The 25,788-nt window shown below is 51.4% G+C and overlaps 1 protein-coding gene across 1 annotated transcript in view; it reads left to right on the top strand.

Moving 5' to 3' along the window:
- Positions 1-25,788, top strand: part of ARHGEF17 (Rho guanine nucleotide exchange factor 17) — a 155,003-nt gene that overhangs the window by 94,017 nt on the left and 35,198 nt on the right. Inside the window, exons 2-5 of the mRNA XM_077341209.1 lie at positions 7,891-7,968; positions 18,391-18,573; positions 21,399-21,515; positions 22,460-22,552. Of these exons, the coding sequence (XP_077197324.1) occupies positions 7,891-7,968; positions 18,391-18,573; positions 21,399-21,515; positions 22,460-22,552 (471 nt within the window). The remainder of the gene's footprint in view (positions 1-7,890; positions 7,969-18,390; positions 18,574-21,398; positions 21,516-22,459; positions 22,553-25,788) is intronic.

Here is a 25,788-nt window from a genome sequence, read left to right as displayed (position 1 = left end):
AAGGAAAGTGTGAACAGAATGGCGTTTCGGGCAGAGGAAAGTGCTTCCCGACACCACCTGGTCTTTCCTGGAGAGGCCTGGGATTGAACCAGGGACCCTCTGGGCTCTGACGGAGCTGTCAGCAAGAGGGGTCTGGGGGGAAAGGGAGGAGGACAAAGCCAATGGATTCCTCTTGTGCCAAAACCACAGTGGCCCCGGGTATTCAATCCCGCTTTCTGTTACTTCTTCAGTGGTTGCAGTTATAGACTTAATATAATTATAGACTTGCTTTAGGATGCTTAGGGCTGATCCTGCGTTGAGCAGGGGGTTGGACTAGATGCCCTCTATGGCCCCTTCCAACTCTATGATTCTGTGATTCTAGTTCAGCGGTGGAATAGGCTGCCTAAGGAGGTGGTGAGCTCCCCCTCACTGGCAGTCTTCAAGCAAAGGCTGGATACACACTTTTCTTGGATGCTTTAGGATGCTTAGGGCTGATCCTGCGTTGAGCAGGGGGTTGGACTAGATGGCCTCTATGGCCCCTTCCAACTCTATGATTCTATGATTCTATAAATATTTAACATCTCATGGGCACAATTGAAGAAGTGACCCCTTTACCGAAAAGTTATTGCCAATGTGATATGCATTACCTTTAGAATTGAAATTAATACTGGTGATGTTAAATCTGTATATATTAAGAATATAATTGCAACCACTGAAGAAGAAACAGAAACCTGGGACCCCGTTCTGGCTGCAAAAACATTCAAATAGCCTAGGGCTGCACTGAATAAACTTCAAGGAGATACCACTTTTTGCCTATTGGTTTCTTTTGCTTTCGGGTATATTTCCACAAGAAACTATAATTCTTTATATGAAACCACTGTGGCAGCTCTTTGAAACAAGGACTTCCGATTGGTGCTCACTAACGCCCTCAGCCTGGCGATTACGCCCAGTGAGCACCGTGAGAAATGTTCCATTAATTAGTAATTAAGGAAGCCTTCTTGAAGGAGTTAGGCCCAGGTTTTTCCCTCGGGCGTGTTCCCATTGCTAGCTCCTCCGGGGTCAGCGCAGTGTCATGGCTAAGAGCAGGGGTAGTCAAACTGCGGCCCTCCAGATGTCCATGGACTACAATTCCCAGGAGCCCCTGCCAGCGAATGCTGGCAGGGGCTCCTGGGAATTGTAGTCCATAGACATCTGGAGGGCCGCAGTTTGACTACCCCTGGCTAAGAGTGATGGCCTCTGATCTGGAGAACAGGGTTTGATTCCATGCGCCTCCTCCACAGGCAGACAGCTGGGTGACCTTGGGCTAGTCACAGTCCTGATAGATCTGTTCTCATAGGGCAGTCCTCTCAGGAACGCTCTCAGTTCCACCTCCCTCAAAGGGTGTCTGTTGTGGGGCGAGGAAAAGGAAGGCAAATGTACGCTTTGAGATTCTTTTGTGGAGTAAGAAGCAGAGTACAACCCAGCTTTTCTTCTTCTCCATATGGCTCCAACCCCCCCCCCCCCTCCGTCCCAGCCTAGTGTCCCTTCCTGCGTGTTTGAGTACCATCCAGGTGAAGGTAGGGGATGAAGAGAGGTGGTTTGCCTTTACCTGCCTCTGTGCAGCAACCCTGGACTTCCATCCGAGTGCTAACCAGAGCCCTCCTTCTTAGCTCTCCAGACCTGATGAAATTGTGCAAGCTTGGACCATGCGGGTGAGGGCAGAGGAAATGCAGAGGTGACCTCCCATTGCTTGCCTCTCCGTGGCAACCTTGGTAGCGTCCCCCCTAAGTGCTAACCGTGGCCGGACCTCCTTTGCTTCCAAGGCCTACCTGACAAGCGTGAACTAGCCTGGGCCGTGGAGGTCCGGCCATGACGTGGAGGTGCCTCTCAAAAACTGGCCGGTGCTTTTCCACCTGGTCGTCCCTGGGTCCCCATGCAGGGTGCTATTTTGGGAGAACCTGGCCGTGTCCCACTCAGGCCCTCCTCTCTGTCCTCCACTTTCTAAAGGAAATGGCTATGCTGCAAACTCCCATTCCTGCCCAGGCCTTTGTGTTGGGTGTCTTATATTCCTCACTGTGTGAGAACAGCCCTGCTCTCTCTCTTTTTTTTGGGGGGGGGGGGGATACAGTCAATGCCAACAGAGCTAGCAGAGCGAGAAATGATCGCCTTTGCTTTCTGTTTCCACCTCCGCGGCTCAAAATGACAAACTGATACGGAGCCTGGCATTTCAGAATGCCCGTCTCCCTCACCTGGGCAGAGTCCCACCTGTCGCTCCTGCAGAAGAGGAAGAAATGCCTTTTCACCACACCGTAGATAGCTATTCACAGTGGGCAGGTCTGCCGGTGACTATGAATTAACCTGGCTAAAAATGGTTTGTGTGTGGGGGGGGTGCTTCTCTGTGCTGATGTGGCGTCGCAGTTAAAACTTGACAGGTTCTGGGAGAGCCGAGTTCGAATCCTCACATGGGTTACTTGGGGCCCGTCACTTTCAGCTGTGCCTCCTTTGCAAGATTGCTGTCAGGTTATAGTGTAGGAAGGGGAAATCCCGGACCCCTTAGCCTGGCTTCTCCCCACAGCGTTGTTGTGAAGACAACACATCTGTTGTGAAGGAGACACATCTGTTCTTCTCTGATCTCCTTAGTGTAATTTTGGGATAAAGAGACAGTACGTCTGTGAGGCTGACCTCAGCTGCAGGGAAGAGAATGGAGCAGATTTTGAAGGGGACGGTCTGCAGTCCTCTGAGGGGCAGTTTGGTGAGCCGGGGAAGTCAGCGTAGATTTATCTCCAACATTTATCTCTTGCCAGGCCAATCTGGTTCCCTTCTTTGACGAGTGAAGGGCTTATTGAATTGTGGCACGCAGAAGGTCTCAGGTTCAATCCCCAGCACCTCCAATTAAAAGGACCAAGCCATCAGTGATGTGATAACTCTGCCTAAAACGCTGAAGATACTTAGACAGGGGCTGTGGCTCAGTGGAAGAGCCTCTGCTTCTTATGTAGAAGGTCCCAGGTTCAATCCCCAGCACCTCCAGTTAAAAGGACCAGGCAGGAAGGGATGGGAAAGACCTCTACCTGAGACCCTGGAGAGCAGTTCAGCATGAGCCGTTTCTCGGGAGTGGCAGGAAATAACAATCCAAAAATAAATAAATAAAACTACAGACACAACAGAAAACAAACTTCCAGGAGATTGTGAGGGGCCTCAATTGCAGCTGTTGGGTCGCAAAAAACAAAAATACAAAAACCCACTTCGGGAATATACTGGAAAGGGAAATTGCTGAAATGCAAGTTATCACAACACTCAAAACTATGGAATCCCCCAGGACTCAACAGGGATATTGGTTTCTTATCGCGCTACAGATGGTGACATCATTGAGCTCTTACATCTGCTTTCCTTACAATCCCCTCTTTATTTTATTTCATTTGGGAGCATAGGATTGTATCATAGACTGTAATGTGATGTAATGAATAGTAAATATGTAATGGCATTTACAAACTCACTCTGTGGTCTCGGGACAGGGAGCTGAACTCAGCACAGCTTGTCCCTTGTGGAATGCTTCCGTGCCTGAGTGGAGACAGATGGGTCTAGCAACAGGTCTCTTTTAATTACTTCTTTCCACAACTGGGAATGCGCCTGCCATTGATCACTAGCCTTGACATTTTTATTCCCCTTCTGTTTTTGTGAATGAGAGTTGAAAACAAAGGACCAATCAGCTTGCTATTCTAGCGAGGTATTTGGTTGCACTAAACATCTTCATGATGCTGCACTTTGGTTGGCTGTCTTCATGATGCTGTCGACTAATCTACTGCTAATTTACTCTCTCCTTAACTACCTACCCTTAAATATGTGTATGCAAACAAAAGCTCACACCTTGAAAAAACTTTGAGGGTCTTTCAGGTCCCCCATTGGACTCAAATTTTTGTTCTTTCACCATGCGTGCGTCTTCCTCTTTTCCTGCTGCCCAAAACCTTACGTGTGAATTCTCTGAAACTTTGATGGTTGCACCTTCTAGCCTCCCCTCCCCAAAAGATGACCACAAAATTGTCTGCGCCAGACTTAATTCACTTTACGGGGCATCCCAACTCTTTGTGCCACTATCTTCTGTTCCCCACAGCAGAGTGGTCCCAACGGAGGGGGAATTTGAACCGGTTTTCGGCTCCCCAGTTCTGGTGGTATTTGGCAAGCTTCTTCTTCCAGGGACTGGAGACGAACAGCCCTCTCCCTCCCTCTTGCTTTTCCTCCCGACAATTTAATCCGGCCCTAAATTGATTCCCTCTTACTCACTGGCTCGAGGGCAAGACATTTCTCATTTAATTCCAACGATAAACAGCGAAGGCCTGTTTTCTCAGCTATCGAGGAGGGCAGGGCGGGCAGAGGTGGGCACAGAGGTGAGGCTGGTCATAGATCGGTTGGTCCTTTGCTAAATCAGACCAGTGGATCCCAAGCACTGATTCCTCAGAGGGAAGCAGCTCACTGGGACAGGGGTCCCCAACATGGTACTTGTGGGCACTGTTGATGGCTTTCCTGGTGCCCACCAAGTGCTAATAGAAAGGGGGCAGGACCAGGTAGGCCTTGGGCCCAGCAAGGCTTCCGTTTTGCCACTGGAGACCTGATTGGCCGTGTAGGCTTTTAGAAGGATATCCATCGTGGGACTGAGAGGAAACTGGGGTGGCCATTTTGTAGCTGTCACCTCCTCCTGCAGCAGCCATTTTGTGGCTGCACCTGCCACGGTGTCTCCAGATCCCAAAAGTACTCGCAGGGTGAAACAGTTTGGCAGCCAGTGTTGTAGGAGCGGAAGCAGAGAACATTCCCTTCTGGTGCCGGAGGTTGAATCCAGGCATGGTTTCAAATTATCCAGGGCTTTGCTTGGAGCCATTTTGTTTGCTTGGGACAAAGGCCACACCCTGCTCACCTGGCAGGTGACCTGTGTGAGCTGCCTAGGATGTGGCCCAGTTTCTTCTGCCCGGTCCTTCCCTTTCCAGCCCTCCTTAACATACATAAAATCCTGCCTAGCTCCATATTTGAACTTGCAGCTGCCCGTCGTCTCTGCCTTCCGTGCCCTCTCCCTGAAGGGCATCTAGTCCCACCCCCTGCTCAGGGCAGGATCAGCCTCCAGCAGCCAGGAAGCAGGGCTTCTCATAAACTTTACGAGCAGGAGGATGTTGGAGACAACCTTTTCCCTCTTGCTTGTTTGTTTAATATAACGTGCAGTGCAATGTCGATTTTGAATAATTATGTGAACTGCTTTGCATACCCTTTTCGGTATCCCTTTTATAAGGCAACGAAAAGCAGAAAGGGTTCTCCGAATGCAGACTTCTGCCCCAAATAGCATCCAGTGAGATATGGTTGTTTGAAGGTCCAATTAGGAGCCGGGAGACCCGAGTTCGAATCGCCTTTGCTCTGGGGATTCAGGTGGGTCGCCGTGTTGGGCTGCAGTAGACTAGAATTTCTCACCCTTCTATACTTTGCAGAAGATGTTTTTTGATAAATGAATATCCAGCTGTCCCCCCCCACCGAAAAATCCCCAAAATATCCCTCTGTATGACCCTTTATTCTGTGCAAAGCTTCTTTGCCGGTGATGTAGGAAGAGCCGTTCTAGCATAAGAAAAGGGCTTTAGTCTTGCCCTATTTGTGGAGAAGACGGGCTGGGGGGGTGGGGGGGGGAGAGGCATGGGGAGCCTGGGAACCCTTCCGCAAGGCACGGATCCCAGATCCAATCTGGTTTCTTGGAGAGGGTTATTCTTGGAGCTCGTCTGGCGGCGTCTTGATTTCACGGTCCCCGCTCTGTCCCACAACGGATCGCGGCACACGTTTGCGAATTTGGGAAGAGGCCCATCTGGTTACCCTGTGGCGTGTTTTGGAAAATCAACAAAAGCCAAAAGGGCCTGGGGGGGGGCAGACTCGGAGGAGGGAGACGGATCGGGAAGGGAGACGCCAGAGAGTGCCAAGCGGGCTCTGCTAAGTGAGTGGCTAAAATTTCCTTGCAGCGGACGCAAAAAGAAACAAAATGCAAAGCGGGACTCTGCCGTGACCCCAAATTCTGGGACCCCAGGGCCTCCCAACTGGGCTTGCCAACTCCTGGTGGGGGAATTCCTGGGTGCGGAGCCTGAGGAAGGGGGTGGTTTCGGGAGGGAAGAGCTGTCCACGAGGGGAATAATTCGTTTAATTTATATACTGCCTTTTCCCACAAGCGGTCGCAGGGAGGACCCTGAGCGTCAACCGAGGCTTTTTGCTATTCTGAGAGCAGGTCCCCCTCGGGGACAATATTTTGGAAAAGTGCAGCTCAGTCAGGGTGTGTAGGCATTGCCCACGACACCACCTTTGAGAAGTTTGCGTCCACTGTTTGAAATTTGCTCCAGGGTCAATTAGATCTCTTGGGATGTCTTTGCCATTGAGGGAGATATTTTGAAACTGGTTGTTACCCCTGGAGGTGGCAACCCAATCAAGAAGGCTCATTGGTTGTGTACTGCCATTGCTTTTATAGGATTCTGGATGCTGGCCTGGCTTTTTCTCAATCAGGGTTTCATGATGGCCCTGGAAGGATTTCCTGAATAGATGGGAGTTAATTAATTGATGAATTAATTAATTATACGTACGTACATACATACATACATACATACATACATACATACATATTTAAATTTATCAGGTGGTATGACCATATATGGTCATATTGACCCTGCGAAATGGCCAATGATGGGCCTGAAGGAGGCGGGAAGGGGAGGGGCCCTACGTAGGTGGGCGTGTCCACAGCTCTGCTTCCTGACCATCTTCTGCCCAATCGTGCCAGTTCTGGGGTTTCTCGAAGCCTGAAGAATGTTTCATGGGTTTCTTGAGGGTAAAAAAAGTTGAGAAAGTTGGAAATAAATCCAGGTTTGGGTGGGCCGTACTGAGGTTTCGATCCTGTCCCCTCCGAGCCAGGTTTCTTTTTAAATGTTCTCTGGGAATGCCTTAGCAGTGGGGTAGGCGGGATACCCCGTTGTGGCGGAAAGGAGACGAGAAATCCTAGAATGAGAAATGATTTTAAAATTATATCAAAATGCCTTGTAATGCATATAAATGTATTATATCGCAGAAGCAGAATACGTTTTTAATATAACACTATGAGAAAAATAGATTTTATACAGAAATATCCTTATTTGCAATGTGGGATAATGGTGTTCTTTTTTCTAACTGTGCATATCAGGGGTAGTCAAACTGTGGCCCTCCAGATGTCCATGGACTACAATTCCCATGAGCCCCTGCCAGGAAACGCTGGCAGGGGCTCATGGGAATTGTAGTCCATGGACATCTGGAGGGCTGCAGTTTGACTACCCCTGGTGTATATGGAAAATTGTGGCAAATATATATTGTAAGCTGCTCCAAGGCTGCGGGCTATAAATCATTTATTTATGTAATTTATTTATTTATTATTAGATTTGTATACCGCTGGTCCCAACAACCTGACTTGTGGCGGTTCACATCATATAAAATTAAAGTGTGATAATAATGTAGAAAAGAAATATCTAATAAGGAATATGTGTTTTTGTTGCTTGCGAAGTCGTGTCCGACCCATCGCGGCCCCATGGACAATGATCCTCCAGGCCTTCCTGTCCTCCACCATTCCCCGGAGTCCATTTAAGTTTGCACCTACTGCTTCAGTGACTCCATCCATCCACCTCATTCTCTGTCGCCCCCTTCTTCTTTTGCCCTCGATCGCTCCCAGCATGAGGCTCTTCTCCAGGGAGTCCTGCCTTCTCACGAGGTGGCCAAAGTAATTGAGCTTCATCTTCAGGAAAGGAAAACGTAGTAATTCTAAAACTAATAATATGACTCTAAAATATTTTGTGCATCTGAGCAGGCAAGGGAAGCGGCCTTGCACCTGTGCTAACCCTTGGCTGATTGACACCCTCAGTCCCTAGTTCTCAAAGGTCTATGTCGTCTCTCTCTCTCTTGCAGGACATGCGGAAACATGTCACCCTGACCCTTCTGGACACCGAGAATTCGTACGTGGAGTCACTGCGAACTCTGATGCAGGTAACTGACCTTCGCTGGGATGGAGTGCTTTGATGACCAGTTTAATGTTGACATTTTAATTTTTAGTATAAATTATATTTTTGCATTGTCTATTGAACTATGATGTGCACTGCCCTGAGGTGAACCGTCTGGGAGGGGAGTAGAATCCTAGAGTTGGAAGGGACCTCCTGGGTCATCTAGCCCAACCCCCTGCACTATGCAGGACACTCACAACCCTCTCGCTCCTCCACTGTCACCTGCCACCCCCTTGAGCCTTCCCAGAATCAGCCTCTCCGTCAGATGGCTCTCCAGCCTCTGTTTAAAAATCTCCAAAGATGGAGAACCCACCACCTCCCGAGGAAGCCTGTTCCACTGAGAAACCGCTGTAACCGTCAGGAACTTCTTCCAGATGTTTAGATGGAATTAAGAATCCTAGAGTTGGAAGGGACCTCCTGGGTCATCTAGTCCAACCCCCTGCACTGTGCAGGACACTCACAGCCCTCTTGCTCCTCCACTGTCACCTGCCACCCCCTTGAGCCTTCACAGAATCAGCCTCTACGTAGTAGTAGTAGTAGTAGTAGTAGTAGTAGTAGTAGTAGTAGTAGAATATTAGGTCTCATCTCTTTGTTTTGGAGCCTAGCCTTCTCAGCAGGGTCGTTGTGAAGGCAAAGAGCACTGCAGAGATCTGCGAATGCTGCTCCAACCTCCCCACACCTTGCGCCCAGTTTTCCCTTTTGCGGCTGTCTCAATTTTACTTGCAATTATGAGATTAGCTTCTAATTCCCTCTCTTCTTTTCTCTCCTCTTCGCGTCTAATTTGCCCCGAGAGAGCAAGGAGTGGATGCGGCTCAATTCTAAAGGCAGTTGTTTCTTTAATGGCTGCAATTACCACTGCCCGTAAAAGGGACACTTTGGGATATTAAAAATAAACCCAGTCACAACAAAGCATCATTTAATTGGCGGTGTGGCTTTTGTGAAGAGGGGCAAGGAGCTACACACAGCACCACACAGCTGTACACACATCTCTTGCCGGTACTTGGTTGGGAGAAGTTTGAGGAAATCCGGGGCAGGTAAGGGCAGATCACCTGTGCGTGTCTTTTGCCCTAACCTGGATGGACCAGATTTCAGAAGCTAAGAAGGGTCATCCAGCAGGGAAGACCAGGATTGCTGTACAGAATCAGGCCATCTCCCTCCGTATGTTGTTGTCCTCACTGGATGGTACGGGGCTAGCCCGATGCTGTCAGATCTCTGAAACCAAGCAGAATCATACCGAGCTGAAAGAGACCACCGAAGGTCATCCAGTCCAGCCCCAAATCTTCTCAGGGGTTTAAAAATTCACACGCCTGACAGGGGTTCATCCAGTCTCCTCCTCAAACATCCACCAAAGGTAATTCCACCACAAATATTAGAAAATGCTTTCTGATATTTAAGCCAGCGTGGTGTAGTGGTTAATAGTGGCAGTTCATAATCTGGCAAGCCAGGTTTGATTTTCCACTCCTCCACATGCAGTCAGCTGGGTGGCCTTGGCTAGTCACAATCCTGATAGTGCTGTTCTCCTAGGGTGCAATCTCTCTCAGCCCCACCTGCCTCAAGGGGTGTCTGTTGTGGGGCAAGAAAGGGAAGGCGCTTTGAGACTCCGTCTGGTAGAGAAAAGCCGGGTATAAAGCCAACGTTTCTTCTTCTTCTTAAGTGGAAACTCCTTTCCCGTAATTTGAACCCATCGCTTTTATTTCTCGTCTCTAAAGCCACGATTAACCAGTTCATAGAATCACAGAATTGGAAGGGAACTCCTGGGTCATCTAGTCCAACCCCCCGCACCATGCAGGACACTCACAACCCTATCACTGTAACCTGCCACCATGAAAAAAAAGTGTTGTTTTTTATACCCTGCTTTTCATTACTTCAAGCACCTTACAATCGCCTTCCTTCTTCTCCCCATAACAGAGACCCTGTGAGGTAGGTGGAGCCGAGAGAGCTCTGAGAGAACAGCTCCGTGAGAACAGCTCTAACAGGACTGTGACTAGCCCAAGGTCACTCAGCCGGGGGGGGCAGCTTGTCGCCCGCAGGCACCCTGTTGGGGACCCCTGGCTTATGCAATCTGTGTTCTGTCTCAGCCCAGGCCAGCCTCCCCGTCTTTTTCCCCAGCCTGCAGCGAAACGATCCTCTCTGCTCTCCGGTGGAGCGTTCAGAGCTTTGCCAGGGCAACCAAAATCTGCTCGTGTCTCTCTGGCAACCACATCACGTTGCCGCGCACTTCAGCAGTCAGGAGGGAAGCGCTGGGGCAGGCAAAATTGAGATGTCAGGGAACCATGCGCTCGGGATGGAGGAGCCTCCGCCCCCAGGAAAGGCTGGGAGCGTTTCTGTCAGTCAGGAAGATCTGCTTTGTTGTCAGGCTGAGTCAGATAGAAGTGCAACGTGCCTCTTCCCCTTTGCAGCAGAGATGTCTTTAGAAGGGGCGGCTGAGCAGGATCTCTCCCCTTTTGGTTGTGGGCATCTTCCTTGACGCAAACAGTTCAGTCCCTTCCCATGCAGGGAAGAATCTCTGCTTTGCGGGTCCGCTGGCATCCCAAGCAGGAAAAGGTTTCTCGAGAGCTGTCATGGCGGCCTCAAGTCTGGAAAACCGACTCCCCACCTCTCCTCCCCAGGAAGCCTGCTGGGTGACTTTGGTCCAGTCCAGCCCTGTTAGAGCTGTTCTCACAGAGCAGTTTCTCTCAGAGCCACCTTGGTCTCGTGGTTAGGAGCATGGACTTCTGATCTGGCGAGCCGGGTTTGATTCCCTGCTCCCCCACATGCAGCCAGCTGGGTGATCTTGGGCTTGCCACAGCACTGATCAAGCTGTTCTCATGGAGCAGTGAGCTCTCTCAGCCTGCCCTCCCTCACAGGGTGTCTGTTGTGGGGAGAGGAAAGGGAAGGTGACTGGAAGCCACTTTGAGACTCCTTCAGGGAGAGAAAATCGGCATATAAGAACCAAGTCTTCTTCTTCTTCTTCTTCAGTAATCTCAGGGCTGTCTCAGCCTCACCTCCCTCACAGGGTGTCTCAGCCAGAGATCTTTCTCATCCCCTCCTGCCTGGTCCTTCTAACTGGAGATGCTGGGGATTGAACCTGGGACCTTCTGCCTGCCCAGCAGAGGCTCTGCCACTGAGCCACGGCTCCTCCCCGTGGCTCTCCAGGGTCTCAGGCAGAAGTCTTCCCCCTCCCCTCCTGCCTTGTCCTTTTAACTGGAGATGCCCGGGATTGAACCTGGAACCTTTTGCATGCTGAGAAGATGCCCTACCAACTGAGCTACCAGTCCTTTTCAGTGGCCCTCCAGGGTACCAGGCAGAAGTCTTTCCCATCCCCTCCTGCCCGGTCCTTTTAACTGGAGATGCCGGGGATTGAACCTGGGACCTACATGCCAAGGAGAGGCTCTCCCACTGAGCCTTGGGTTTTCTCCATGGCTCTCCAGGGCCACATGCTGAGGTCTTTCCCATCCCCTCCTGCCTAGGGGAACCACCTTAGTGGTGATTCCGGGGATTGAACCTGGGACCTTCTGTGTGTCAAGCCGAAGCTGTACCAGCTGAGCCACCAGCCTCTCTCCATTGATCTCCAGGGTCTCATATGGAGGTGTTCTCCCCTCACCTACTGCCTGGTCCTTTTTAACTGGAGATGCTGCTGTGGATTGAGCCTGGGACCTCCTGCATGCCAAGCAGAGGTTCTGACTCTGAGCCAGGGTCTCAGGTCAAGGTCTTTCCCCTCCTCTCTTGCCTGGTCCTTTCAGCTGGAGATGCTGCTTGGGATTGAACCTGCGACCTTCTGCGTGCCAAGCAGAGGCTCTGCCACTGAGCCACAGCCTTTCCCCAAATTGTGTTGTTGCTGAGTGTGGAATTTCAGTAAGCAAGCATACACAAAAAAATGCAAGCATTTCACTCCCGGGCTAGAACGTGTCAGTTGATTGCCTAGTTTGTCTGCTGAGCATGAACAGGCCAAAGAAATTGGCTTTGGGAAGATCGTTCGTGATTTTTGAAAGAAAGGAAATCCAGGGAAACGAAGCTTTAAAGCAAATGGGTCTATTTATAAAACGTTCCCAGCCACATGCGTCCGTTTGGAAACAGAAAAGCAAAGCATCCACACGATGATGCAGGATGAAAGTGCAAACTTTCCTTGGTGGGCGTGAGTTTGGGGTTTCGGAGGAGGAGGGGGACCGTGTTAAAAGTTTGTGCTCCCCCCCCCACACACACCGATGCATTCAGCCTGGGCTCTCTCCCCACTGACTCACCGCCCTTCTTTGACGTTTCTGTCTGAGCGCACAAAATTCAGATCCCATAGGACGAAATCTTGTAACGCCGTTATACCGGACGTAATACATAAAAGCCGGTCTGAGTAGTTTTGGTTGGGGCTGCTGCTGGCTTGTAGCTCAGGGCCTGACGGTGTGATTGGAGGAATGTCCAGGACCTGCCCGTGAAATCCAGCCTAGATGTTCCGGCAGCCTCGATTTGCCTAGGGACCGGGCAGGAAAGGGTGAACGGGCTTTTAACCCTTTGCCCTCTGCTCAGTTTTGCCACTTGAAACAGGCCTTCTGGCTTTGCTGTTTGCAAGCTAAAGAGAGAAAGAGAAACGCATTTAAACACACAACAGGGTGCCTGTTGAGGGGAGAGGAAAGGGAAGCTGCTTTGAGATTCCTTCAAGGAGAGAAAAGCGGCATATAAGAACCAACTCTTCTTCTTCTTCTTCTTCTTCTTCTTCTTCTTCTTCTTCTTCTTCTTCTTCTTCTTCTTCTTCTTCTTCTTCTTCTTCTTCTTCTTCTTCTTCTTCTTCTTCTTCAGTGATCTCAGGGCTCTCTCAGCCTCCCCTCCCTCACAGGGTGTCTGTTGTGGGGAGAGGAAAGAGAAGGGGATTGCAAGCCAATTTGGGTCTCCTTTGGGTAGAGAAAAGCGGCATCTAAGAACCAACTCTTCTTCTTCTTCAGTAATCTCAGGGCTCTCTCAGCCTCACCCACCTCACAGGGTGTCTGTTGTGGGGAGAGGAAAGGGAAGGCGAATATAAGCCACTTTGAGACTCCTTCAAGTAGAGAAAAGGGGCATATAAGAACTAACTCTTCTTCTTCAGTAATCTCAGGGCTCTCTCAGCCTCACCCACCTCACAGGGTGTCTGTTGTGGGGAGAGGAAGGGAAGGCGACTGTAAGCCGCTTTGAGCCTCCTTCGGGTAGAGAAAAGTGGCATATAAGAACCAACTCTTCTTCTTCTTCTTCTTCTTCTTCTTCTTCTTCGTTCCCTGACCTTTCCCTCTTTCCTTTGCTCTTATTTTCCAAGCATCAGTCGATCTCGGCTGCCCCTGCTTCCTTGTCTCGGAATATTATCTGGCCACTGTTCCGCATGTACAGCGCTGGAGATTACATTTGAGTCTTCCCCTTTGTTTCAGTGCTTTTTGCATGAGGATACCAAGCCTGGCTCTTGCTTTTCTGAAAGGCAACTGAGGGTCTCTAACCTTGTTATTATATATTTATCGTGTGGCGTGTAGCCTGGAGATCCGCAGATTGTCTGGCAGCTAAAGAAGGGATTTTCGGAGGTGGTTTCCCATTGGCTGGCTCCTCTTCATGACCCTAGTGCTCCTTGGAGGTCTCCCATCAAATGCTACTCAGGGGCAACCCCGCTTAGCTTCCGAAATCTGATGGTCTGAGGCTTGGCTGATCAGGGTGTTAATGCCGTGATTCTCTGCGGTCCTGTGTTTCTCCCCAGTATATGAAGCAGTGCTATGGAGCAAGCAGCAGTAATATACTTAAGACATTTGAAAATGGATATCAGTTTCTTATGAAGAAGTTGATAACGTATTGTGTTAATTGTATAAATGGATATTGTTTAATTCGGGTGGCAATATTCTGGAAACAGAGAAATGTTATTTCACGATCAGTTCTCGGGGTTTTGTAAGGGAAGGGGTCAAGGAATATAACTGGGAGACACAGCTAGGAATTAAATGATGATCTCTAAAAGAAAACTGTACCTGGCTGTATTAAACTTCTTGCTTGTAGTCTTTTTTTTGGGGGGGGGGTAACTATTTTACTTGAAGCAAACACAAAATGTTTCGGTGTGGGAAATCACCGTCCTCAGTTATGTTTGCTCAAAAGCATTTGGATGCATCTATGGGCAATGGGAACCCTATAAGGAACACTTTCCGCTCAAAAGCATATAAAGTTTATCTTTGGGCTGTAGAAGCCCTATATGTAACAATTTCTCCCAGCAATGATCATTCATAGAATCAAAGAATTATAGAGTTGGAGAGGGCCTCCTGGGTCATCTAGTCCAACCCCCTGCACTGTGCAGGACACCCCCAACCCTCTCGCTCACCCCGTCACCTGCCACCCCCTTGAACCTTCACAGAATCAGCCTCTCTGTCAGATGGCTCTCCAGCCTCTGTTTAAAAACTTCCAAAGATAGAGAGCCCACCACCTCCCGAAAAAGCCTGTTCCACTGAGGAACTGCTATGTTAGGAACTTCTACCTGATGTTTAGACGGAATTTAGAATCATAGAATCCTAGATCTGGAAAGGACCTCCTGGGTCATCTAGTCCAACCCCCTGCACTGTGCAGTACACTCCCAACCCTCTTGCTCCTCCACTGTCACCTGCCACCCCCTTGAGCCCTCACAGAATCAGCCTCTCCGTCAGGTGGCTCTCCAGCCCCTGCTTTAAAATCTCCCAAGATGGAGAACCCACCACCTCCCGAGGAAGCCTGTTCCACTGAGGAACCGCTCTGACTGTCAGGAACTTCTTCCAGATATTTAGATGGAATTTAGAATCATAGAGTTGGAAGAGACCTCCTGGGTCATCTAGTCCAACCCCCTGCACTATGCAGGACACTTACAACCCTCTCGCTCATCCACTGTCACCTGCCACCCCCTTGAACCTTCACAGAATCAGCCTCTCTGTCAGATGGCTCTCCAGCCTCTGCTTAAAAATCTCCAAAGAGCTCCAAAAATCTCCCAAGAAAGCCTGTTCCACTGAGGAACTGCTCTGTCAGGAACTTCTTCCGGATATTTAGATGGAATTTATAATCATAGAATCCTAGAATTGGAGGGGACCTCCTGGGTCATCTAGTCCAACCCCCTGCACTATGCAGGACACTCCCAACCCTCTCGCTCATCCAGTGTCACTTGCCACCCCCTTGAGCCTTCACAGAATCAGCCTCTCCATCAGATGGCTCTCGATTTCCAAAAATGGAGAACCCACCACCTCCCAAGGAAGCCTGGTAAACTGCTTTCCTGCACAGTAAATAACAATCAATCTGCTTTCAATGTTTTTCGTAATGGAGTTTTGCTGTGTGGAAAATCCACGTGCACACCGTCACCAAAGTGAATTGGAGCCACATTATTTAGCGTGTGTGGAAGTACCCGTTGTGTTCCATCACACGGAAAGCTGCTTGTATCATTAGAGATGGTGGAACTCTGACCTGTAAAACTCAGATTCAAATCTCCTCTTCGGAGCGGTTGAGAACAGCAAAATTGTTGGATGAGTTTGAGAGTGTTTGTGTGTGGGATTTCATTCACACTTCCTTTACACACCAGACTTGGAGAGTGAAATATTCACTGTACCCTCAAATTAAAGCCAAATAGGCCTGTGCTTAGGAGAATCCAATATAAGTTTTTATCATCTGGGGCCAAGCCCTATGAAGATAGGTTGAGGGACTTGGAAATGTTCAGCATGGAGAAAAGGAGGTTGAGAGGGGACATGATAGCCCTCTTTAAGTATTTGAAAGGTTGTCCCTTGGAGGAGGGCAGGATGCTGGTTCTGCTGGCTGCAGAGGAGAGGACACGCAGTAATGGGTTTAAACTTCAAGTACAACGATATAGGCTAGATATCAGGAAAAAATTTTCACAGTCAGAGTAGTTCAGCAGTGGAATAGGCTGCCTAAGGAGGTGGTGAGCTCCCCCTCACTGGAAGTCTTCAAGCAAAGGTTGGAGACACACTTTTCTTGGATGCTTTAGGATGCTTAGGGCTGATCCTGCATTGATCAGGGGGTTGGACTAGATGGCCTCTATGGCCCCTTCCAACTCTATGATTCTATGATCAGTGAAGTGAATTGTAATAACCAAGGTTCTGTTGGCAGAATCATTGCTCCTTCAATCATAGAATCATAGAATCATAGAATCAATCTATTAGTCTTGTTGAATGCTTTGGACATTAGTGAGTTGGAGAGACCAAATTAAGTCCTGGCCTTTGAGATGGATACGAGCTCCGCATTTCCACCCTAAAGAAACTGGCATGTGAAGATCATCAACGTTAATCGGACGTTAGTCAGAAGCCGGGGGCCGTCTCCAGTTCATGTTGAAAGTGTCGGATGTCACCGAGATGGGTTGAAGAATAAAAAATTCTGGCCACGGATCAGGTGTTAGTACGATTTATTACGTTGGTGCTATATGCCAAGAGTACAGGCTCTTCTAAAAATTTTGATTGTTCTGCACTGTACTTTGCTATTTGTTCACTGTCAGGATGGTGTAATAGCTCATGAGTCCCACTAGGAATCTTTAGTTTTTCCATGGGCAGTTGGCTGGGTGACCTTGAGCCAATCGCATCCTCTCAGCCTAACCTGCCTTGCAGGGTTGTCGTGGGGGTAAAATGGCAGAGGGGAGACTGATGTAAGTGTCTTTGGGTCTCCATTGCGAAGGAAGGTGGGGTCGAAATGAATAATGGACTGAGTGTTGTTGTTGTTGTTGTTATGTGCGAAGTCGTGTCCGACCCATCGCGACCCCACGGACAATGATCCTCCAGGCCTTCCTGTCCTCTCCCATTCCCCGGAGTCCATTTAAGTTTGCACCGACTGCTTCAGTGACTCCATCCAGCCGCCTCATTCTCTGTCGTCCCCTTCTTCTTTTGCCCTCGATTGCTCCCAGCATTAGGCTCTTCTCCAGGGAGTCCTTCCTTCTCATGAGGTGGCCAAAGCATTTGAGTTTCATCTTCAGGATCTGGCCTTCTAAGGAGCAGTCTGGGCTGATCTCCTCTAAGACTGACCGGTTTGTTCGCCTTGCAGTCCAAGGGACTCGCAAGAGTCTTCTCCAGCACCAGAGTTCAAAAGCCTCAATTCTTTGACGCTCGGCCTTCCTTATGGTCCAACTTTCGCAGCCATACATTGCAACTGGGAAGACCATAGCCTTGACTAAACGCACTTTTGTTGGCAGGGTGATGTCTCTGCTTTTGAGGATGCTGTCTAGAGCTCGTTCCACTAGGTGGGGGACAGGATGGAGAAAGCTCTGGCCCTGGTCGAGGTCAAGCGAGCTTTCTTGGGGCCAGGGATCACCAGACAGTTGGAGGTAGTAGAGCGTAAAGCTCTTTGAGGGGTGTAGGAGAGAGGTGGTCCCTCAGGTACACTGGGCCCAGACTGTGTATGGCCTTAAGGGTCATCACCAGAACCTTAAGCCACATCAAAATCACAAGATGTCATAGTCCCATTGTATACGGCACTGGTCAGACCACACCTGGAGTCCTGTGTGCAGTTCTGGAGGCCTCACTTCAAGAAGGACGTGGATAAAATTGAAAGGGTACAGAGGAGAGTGACGAAGATGATCTGGGGCCAAGGGACCAAGCCCTATGAAGATAGGTTGAGGGACTTGGGAATGTTCAGCCTGGAGAAAAGGAGGTTGAGAGGGGACATGATAGCCCTCTTTAAGTATTTGAAAGGTTGTCACGGAGGAGGGCAGGATGCTGTTTCTGCTGGCTGCAGAGGAGAGGACACGCAGTAATGGGTTTAAACTTCAAGTACAACGATATAGGCTAGATATCAGGAAAAAGTTTTTCACAGTCAGAGTAGTTCAGCAGTGGAATAGGCTGCCCAAGGAGGTGGTGAGCTCCCCCTCACTGGCAGTCTTCAAGCAAAGGTTGGATACACACTTTTCTTGGATGCTTTAGGATGCTTAGGGCTAATCCTGCGTTGAGCAGGGGGTTGGACTAGATGGCCTGTATGGCCCCTTCCAACTCTATGATTCTATGATTCAGCCTGGAGAAAAGGAGGTTGAGAGGGGACATGATAGCCCTCTTTAAGGATTTGAAAGGTTGTCCCTTGGAGGAGGGCAGGATGCTGTTTCTGCTGGCTGCAGAGGAGAGGACACGCAGTAATGGGTTTAAACTACAAGTACAATGGACCCTGGGCGCTGCGTTCTGGACCAGCTGTAGTTTCTGGATCAAGTCACACAAGTCCAGCCTAGAGGTGACCATCGCATGGATCACTGTGGCCAGGTGTTCCGGGGCCAAGTAGGGCATTAGTATTTTGGCTTGGCGGAGGTGGTAGAAGGCCAGCCGCGCTACTCTCATGGCCTGGGCCTCCTTCCTGGCGGAGGGAGCCACTGACAGCTGTACTCCGTCCAGGTCTCCTTCGGGGACAAGATGCGGGGAAATAAACAATTAAATCTCTATTTCTGCCCTCCCGAAACATCCCTTTGCATTAGTCGTGTTCTCTCCCCTTCCTCTCTCCATCACAGGGTTATATGAAGCCCTTGAAACAGCCCGAGAACTCCGTCCTCTGCGACCCGTCCTTGGTCGACGAGATCTTCGATCAGATCCCGGAACTGCTGCAACATCACGAGGAGTTCTTGGAGCAGATCAGCGAGTGCGTGCAGAACTGGCACGAGAAGCAGAAAGTGGGGGACATCCTCGTGCAGTCGGTGAGTACGGCCGTCCGACCCGGCAAAACACACAGCCTGGTTTCCAGAATACCACCGGGAGCAAGTGAACTGGGGGTGGGGGTAGGGACTGAGCTTACTCAAGAACCCTGATAGAACAGTGCAGTCCTTGGCAATCTAGGCCCAATGATTTCAGAAGACTAAGAAGTTGGGTTTTATATGCCGCTTTTCACTTGCGGAAGGAGTCTCAAAGTGGCTTACAATCCCCTTCCCTTCCTCTGCCCACAACAGACTCACTGGGAGGGAGGGGAGGCTCAGAGAGCCCTGAGATTACTGAAGAAGAAGAGGAAGAGTTGGTTTTTATATGCCGCTTTTCTCTACCTGAAGGAGTCTCAAAGCGGCTTACAAATCGCCTTCCCTTCCTCCCCCCACAACAGACACCCTGTGAGGGAGGTGGGACTGAGCTAGCCCTGACAGGACTGCTCCATCAGAACGGCACTATCAGGGCTGTGACAAGCCCACGGTCCCTCAGCTGGCTGCATGTGGAGGAGCGGGGATTCAAACCCAGTTCTCTAGGTGGGAGCCTCCCTCTCTTAACCACTGCACCTAGCTGTGGCCCTCACTTTGAACAAAAAAGAACATGGCTGTTAAGGATAGGACGTTTTGGAGGGCATTAATCCGTAGGGTCGCCATAAGTTGGAAACGAATTGACGGCACTTAACATACATCAATGAGCCTCTTGTGGCGCAGAGTGGTAAGGCAGCCGTCTGAAAGCTTTGCCCATGAGGCTGGGAGTTCGATCCCAGCAGCCGGCTCAGGGTTGACTCAGCCTTCCATCCTTCCGAGGTCGGTAAAATGAGGACCCAGCTTGCTGATGGGGGGTAAACGGTAATGACTGGGGAAGGCCCTGGCAAACCACCCCGTATTGAGTCTGCAATGAAAACGCTGGAGGGCGTCACCCCAAGGGTCAGACATGACTCGGTGCTTGCACAGGAGATACCTTTACCTTTACCTAACATACATCAACACACACCCCCCCCCCATCCTTGAGTTGCTGAATTTTCCAGCATGCAGGCAGTGGTAGGCTGCATGGTTGAAAGCATATTGATCGCTAGCGGGGGTGTCCGGATGGCTTCCAAAACTTAGCGCGACTTGGAATGAGGAACGTGTCAGCCGTGTAGGCTCGACCCTCCGTTGCTGCGCTCGATTCCAAGAGGCCGGGATTTGAGTGGCGGCTGTTTTCGTGTCCTCTCGAAAACCCTCCCCAGCCCCTAATGCTTTACCCGCCTGCGTGGGCTCTCCTTCCACCTCAGTCTCTCTCTCTCTCTCTCTCCCATCCTCTGCCTGGAGAGGACGCGGAACAGATGGTGCCGTTCAATAACAAGAGGGCTGGGGAGGAAAACGGGGCCGGGAATGAAAATCGGGCAGAACTGACGTGGCAGAGGGTCTGTCGTGCGGCTCAGGCAGGTGGCTGGTGACAGAACTGGGGGTGGGAGGGGGCATTGCGGTGCCAACCAGCCACTTTTCTGGCGCCCACCAGAAAATAGATGGAGCCATGTTGGGGTTTTGGCCAGCAGTGCTTCTGGTTAAATTGCTTCAGCTGCAGCTGTCACACAATTTCAAGTGTATTTTTTAAAAATTAACCCTCTTCAGAACTACATTTGGGCTTCAGATGCTGGGATGGCTCCACCTCCTGTGGCCAACATTAGGTCATTGGTCACGCTTGCCTTGGTAGCCATTTTGACATTGGCCTCACCTCCCAAAGTAGCCATTTGATCATAGGCCCCGCCTCCCACTGCAGCCTTTTGGTAACTGGCCCCGCCTCCCACTGCAGCCATTTGGTTATTGGCCCCACCTCCCACAGCAGCCATTTCTACATTGGCCCTCCCTCCCATGGCAACCTGTTGGTAGCAGAGAACAGAACCCACAGTCATGGGTTTAAATTACGTGTAGAACGGTACCAGCTGGATCTCAGGGAAAGGTTTTCACAGTCCAAGCAGTTCAGCAGTGGGATGGGCTGCCTCAGGAGGTGGGGAGCTCCCCCTCACTGGCCATCGTCAAGCAGTGGCTGGACAGATTCTTCTCCTGGATTCTGGAGGCTGATCCTGCACTGAGCAGGGGGTGGGACTAGATGGCCTGCATGGCCCCTTTCCACTCTGGGATTCTAGGAACCTAGTTCAGCCGTGGAAGGGGCTGCCTAAGGAGGTGGGGAGCTCCCCCTCACTGGCCGTCTTCAGGCAGTGGCTGGACAGATCCTTCTCCTGGATGCTTGAGGCTGATTCTGCACTGAGCAGGGGGTGGGACTAGATGGCCTGCATGGCCCCTTCCCACTCTAGGATTCTGTGATTCTATGATTCTAGTTCAGCAGTGGAAGGGGCTGCCTAAGGAGGTGGGGAGCTCCCCCTCACTGGCAGTCTTCAAGCAGCGGCTGGACAGATCCTTCTCCTGGACGCTTCGCGGCTCCTGATTGGGCCCTCCGAGTTTTTATCCCAGACAGAGCCCGCCCTTTCTCCTCCCCCTTAGAGCTTACTCTTTTATTTATTCCGCTCCGCAGGAGCGGTTAAAGATATCTGTCGCCTGGCACCTCTTTTCCTTATTTGGCTTGTTTATTTTCATCAATTCCTAGAGCTACCCTTTGTCACTTCCAGGTGGCTCTAGGAATCACCAGGAACTCTATAGCCAGAACTTCCTTTAAGTAAAGGAGACCTTATTTTTCCTTTCTAGTTTTCCTCCTGGGATTCCACCCCCCCAGAAAAACCCTTCCGCCATTTTCCAAGTACTGCCTGACAACGTTAGCATCCCTCTCTGACACCCCTGGAATGAAACGTCCAGGTCTCTAATCAAAACCTCTGGTTTCATTCCTCTAGTTTTCCAAGGAAATTCTGGTCAACATATACTCCGCATACATCGACAACTTCCTCAATGCAAAAGATGCCGTGAGAATCGCCAAGGAGGCCCGGCCAGCGTTCATGAAGTTCCTGGAGGTATTTTGCGACTCTTACTTAGCAAAACGGGGGGAGTGGGGGGCAACTGAGCTCCAGCTGTAATTCCAGGAGACTGGCAACTCTCTGGATGAACACATTAAGGAGGAGGAGGTGGAAATAAGGAGACTGCTGCCGTGGTGGGGTGGGCCCCGCCTATTCAGACCCATGGAGGACCACAGGGGTCCAGGTCTTGGCCTGACTCCCTAGATCAGGGTTGGCCAGACGGCGGCTCTCCAGAGGCACATGGACTACAATGACCATGAGCCCCTGCCAGCTGGCAGGGGCTCATGGTCATTGTAGTCCATGGACCTCTGGAGAGCCGCCGTCTGGCCATCCCCGCCCTAGATTAAAGCCTCATTGAAAATAGACAACCAGCACTGCAAAGAAAGGGGAGGATTAAACGTTTCTCCTCACGCTGCTCATTTTCTGTTTGTGTGTTTTAAAAAAAAATTTAGAAAGGCTGTTAAAAGCTGGAATTGATCCACTGCAGCATTAAGCAGCCCGGTCTTTTCGACCCTCTCTGCATTCCGCCTCCTCGTTCTTTGGCAAGGGTCAGCCAGGCCTCGGCCTCGGCCTCGGGCAGTCGGTAGAAAGCAGGGGGCGGGAGCCTTGCCAGTGGACTAATGGAGTTGTCGGGTTGATCAGTCGACAACCTGCTAAGCTGTCCGTCTGTCCCTGTTCCAGGAGTGCGGTTTCCCCCAAAGCGGAAGGGGCTCCCAAAAGTGCAGGGCCAAAATCCATTACCCCACTTGCCCCCGGGGTCGAGCCTTCCCCGTTCCCAGAAATCTGGAATGATCATATTGCTATTGGAGTAGTTGTCTCCCTGGACCATGGTTTTTCTCTTCGCTCCTGCATGCGCACAGCCTCACCCCAAATGTGCATGCAGAGATGTGGGAAAGGTTTGACATTGTGGCCCCTCTTTTTTTTTTTTGCTCCTCCTCCAGCAAAGCATGAGGGAGAACAAAGAGAAACAGGCCCTCTCGGACCTCATGATCAAACCGGTGCAGCGGATCCCACGCTACGAGCTGCTGGTCAAGGTGAGCTAAGTCGGGAAGGAAGGATCTCTGTTCCCTTTTGAACCACTGCAACAAGGGGTGGGCACAGGCCAGTTCTTGTCCTGGATGCTGGAGGCTGATCCTGCACTGAGCAGGGGGTGGGACTAGATGGCCTGCATGGCCCCTTCCCACTCTAGGATTCTAGGAGTCTAGTTCAGCAGTGGAAGGGGCTGCCTAAGGAGGTGGGGAGCTCCCCCTCACTGGCCGTCTTCAAGCAGCGGCTGGACAGATCCTTCTCCTGGGTGCTTGAGGCTGATCCTGCACTGAGCAGGGGGTGGGACTAGATGGCCTGCATGGCCCCTTCCCACTCTAGGATTCTAGGAGTCTAGTTCAGCAGTGGAAGGGGCTGCCTCAGGAGGGGGGGAGCTGTCCCCCTCACTGGATGGCCTGAATGGCCCCTTCCCACTCTGTTGTTCTATTTCACATATTTTGACATGGTTCATGACAGTTCATGAATAGCAGAAAGCAGGGCTTTACATTTTAAGTGGCTCACACACAGAGTGCATGCACTCGAAAGCTCACGCCTTGAATAAACCTTGTTTGGTCTTAAAGGTGCTTTTGGACTGTATTTTTAGTTGTGCTACTTCAGACCAACACGGTGACCCACTGAATTTATTGTAACTATTTAGAGAATTTAATTCTACATACTTAGGGGTCAAAACAAGGTTCCTATTCAAGGTTCTTATTGCTTTAGGATGCTTAGGGCTGATCCTGCGTTGAGCAGGGGGTTGGACTAGATGGCCTGTATGGCCCCTTCCAACTCTACGATTCTGTGATTCTATGATTGTCATCTAAATAGCTGGATGGAGAGAGATGCTTGAAGCATCTCTGCTGCATCATATTGCAGCCTTGAGGAATGGAGGAGAAGGGGAAGGAAAGACTCAGGAAACAGGAAATTACCCTCTAGAGACTCTCCAGTGAGATCAGAAGATGAGAGGTCAGGCTTCCTATCTATCTCACTAACTCTATGGTGAAGAGAGTCTGTTTGAGACTCAAGTCAGGAGACACCCCACAGAGAGCTGGTTCCAACCAGCTGTGACCAGGCAGCTGTGTGTTTTTCCTCCTTGTGATGGAACATCCTCCTTCCCTAAACCCAGTGAAATTAGCACAAATTACCGAAGGTCACCCTGCCCTTTGCTCAATTCCCCTCTTCCCCAGTTCTTAGAGCTTCGTCACAGGGAGGTTTTCCCAGGTAATTTAATCCTGCAAATGTAGCCTGGAGCTCCCGGGGACAAAGAGACCCCCTCTTCTGCAGGTCTGGATGAGTGGCCTGCAGTGGCAACTTCCCATTTTGGCACGCTGCATTCCTGGCATGACTCACGTGCCTGAGTCAGAGAGGGGGCTTGGATAGGATTCCAGGAAGGAGCCGTCACACATTCTGGAGCAGCTGCGATACCCGGAAAACAGAGAGGAAGGCCAGCTTCGTTGTGGAGCAGCCGTGATGGGCAAAGTACAAGTGATTCAGGGGAATCCAGCACATGATGCAGCCACATCTAGAGGAGTTTAAGCAAGGAACAGGGCTAGGCTTTGACAGTACAGATGGCGCATCTAGGGGAGGAAGCCGCAGGGAGATCGTCTCTGGATGATCCAGCAAGTTGCTGTGTCCAGATGCCCGGCTGTGTGGAGACGGGATCAGACCAGGGAGGGTCCCTCCAGTCCAGCCTCCCGTCTCACCCAGGGGCCAGCCAGTTCCTCTGCAGGGCCAGCCACAGGGCAGAGAGGCCGAGGCCTTCCCCTGAGAAGACCCTCAGAAGAGCCCTGCTGGGTCAGGCCAGGGAGGGTCCCTACAGTCCAGCCTCCCGTCTGACCCAGGGGCCAGCCAGTTCCTCTGCAGGGCCAGCCACAGGGCAGAGAGGCCGAGGCCTTCCCCTGAGAAGATCCTCAGAAGAGCCCTGCTGGGTCAGGCCATGGAGGGTCCCTCCAGTCCAGCCTCCCGTCTCACCCAGGGGCCAGCCAGTTCCTCTGCAGGGACAGCCGCAGGGCAGAGAGGCCGAGGCCTTCCCCTGAGAAGAACCTCAGAAGAGCCCTGATGGGTCAGGCCAGGGAGGGTCCTTCCAGTCCAGCCTCCCGTCTCACCCAGGGGCCAGCCAGTTCCTCTGCAGGGCCAGCCACAGGGCAGAGAGGCCGAGGCCTTCCCCTGAGAAGACCCTCAGAAGAGCCCTGCTGGGTCAGGCCAGGGAGGGTCCCTCCAGTCCAGCCTCCCGTCTCACCCAGGGGCCAGCCAGTTCCTCTGCAGGGCCAGCCACAGGGCAGAGAGGCCGAGGCGTTCCCCTGAGAAGACCCTCAGAAGAGCCCTGCTGGGTCAGGCCAGGGAGGGTCCGTCCAGTCCAGCCTCCCGTCTCAGCCAGGGGCCAGCCAGTTCCTCTGCAGGGCCAGCCACAGGGCAGAGAGGCCGAGGCCTTTCCCTGAGAAGACCCTCGGAAGAGCCCTGCTGGGTCAGACCAGGGAGGGTCCCTCCAGTCCAGCCTCCTGTCCCACCCAGGGGCCAGCCAGTTCCTCTGCAGGGCCAGCCACAGGGCAGAGAGGCCGAGGCCTTCCCCTGAGAAGACCCTCAGAAGAGCCCTGCTGGGTCAGACCAGGGAGGGTCCCTCCAGTCCAGCCTCCCGTCTCACCCAGGAGCCAGCCAGTTCCTCTGCAGGGCCAGCCACAGGGCAGAGAGGCCGAGGCCTTCCCCTGAGAAGACCCTCAGAAGAGCCCTGCTGGGTCAGGCCAGGGAGCGTCCCTCCAGTCCAGCCTCCCGTCTCAGCCAGGGGCCAGCCAGTTCCTCTGCAGGGCCAGCCACAGGGCAGAGAGGCCGAGGCCTTCCCCTGAGAAGACCCTCAGAAGAGCCCTGCTGGGTCAGGCCAGGGAGGGTCCCTCCAGTCCAGCCTCCCGTCTCAGCCAGGGGCCAGCCAGTTCCTCTACAGGGCCAGCCACAGGGCAGAGAGGCCGAGGCCTTCCCCTGAGAAGATCCTCAGAAGAGCCCTGCTGGGTCAGACCAGGGAGGGTCCCTCCAGTCCAGCCTCCTGTCTCACCCAGGGCCCAGCCAGTTCCCCAAAATGGGGTTATGTCACCCAACCCCTCCGCCCGGGTCTTCGTTTCCACAGGGGCTGTCTGCCAGCGGAGAAACCTTGAGGCGGCTGCCGTGTGCTTCCTCATTCAGCCAGAAGAAGCATCAGGCGGCATCTGGACTGAATCGAGTCCAGGAGGTTCTTAGTTCTCCTTGAGCTGCCCACGCT

Source organism: Paroedura picta, chromosome 6, assembly GCF_049243985.1.
Source record: "Paroedura picta isolate Pp20150507F chromosome 6, Ppicta_v3.0, whole genome shotgun sequence".
NCBI lineage: Eukaryota > Metazoa > Chordata > Lepidosauria > Squamata > Gekkonidae > Paroedura > Paroedura picta.
This window is presented reverse-complemented; position numbering and strand designations above follow the sequence as displayed.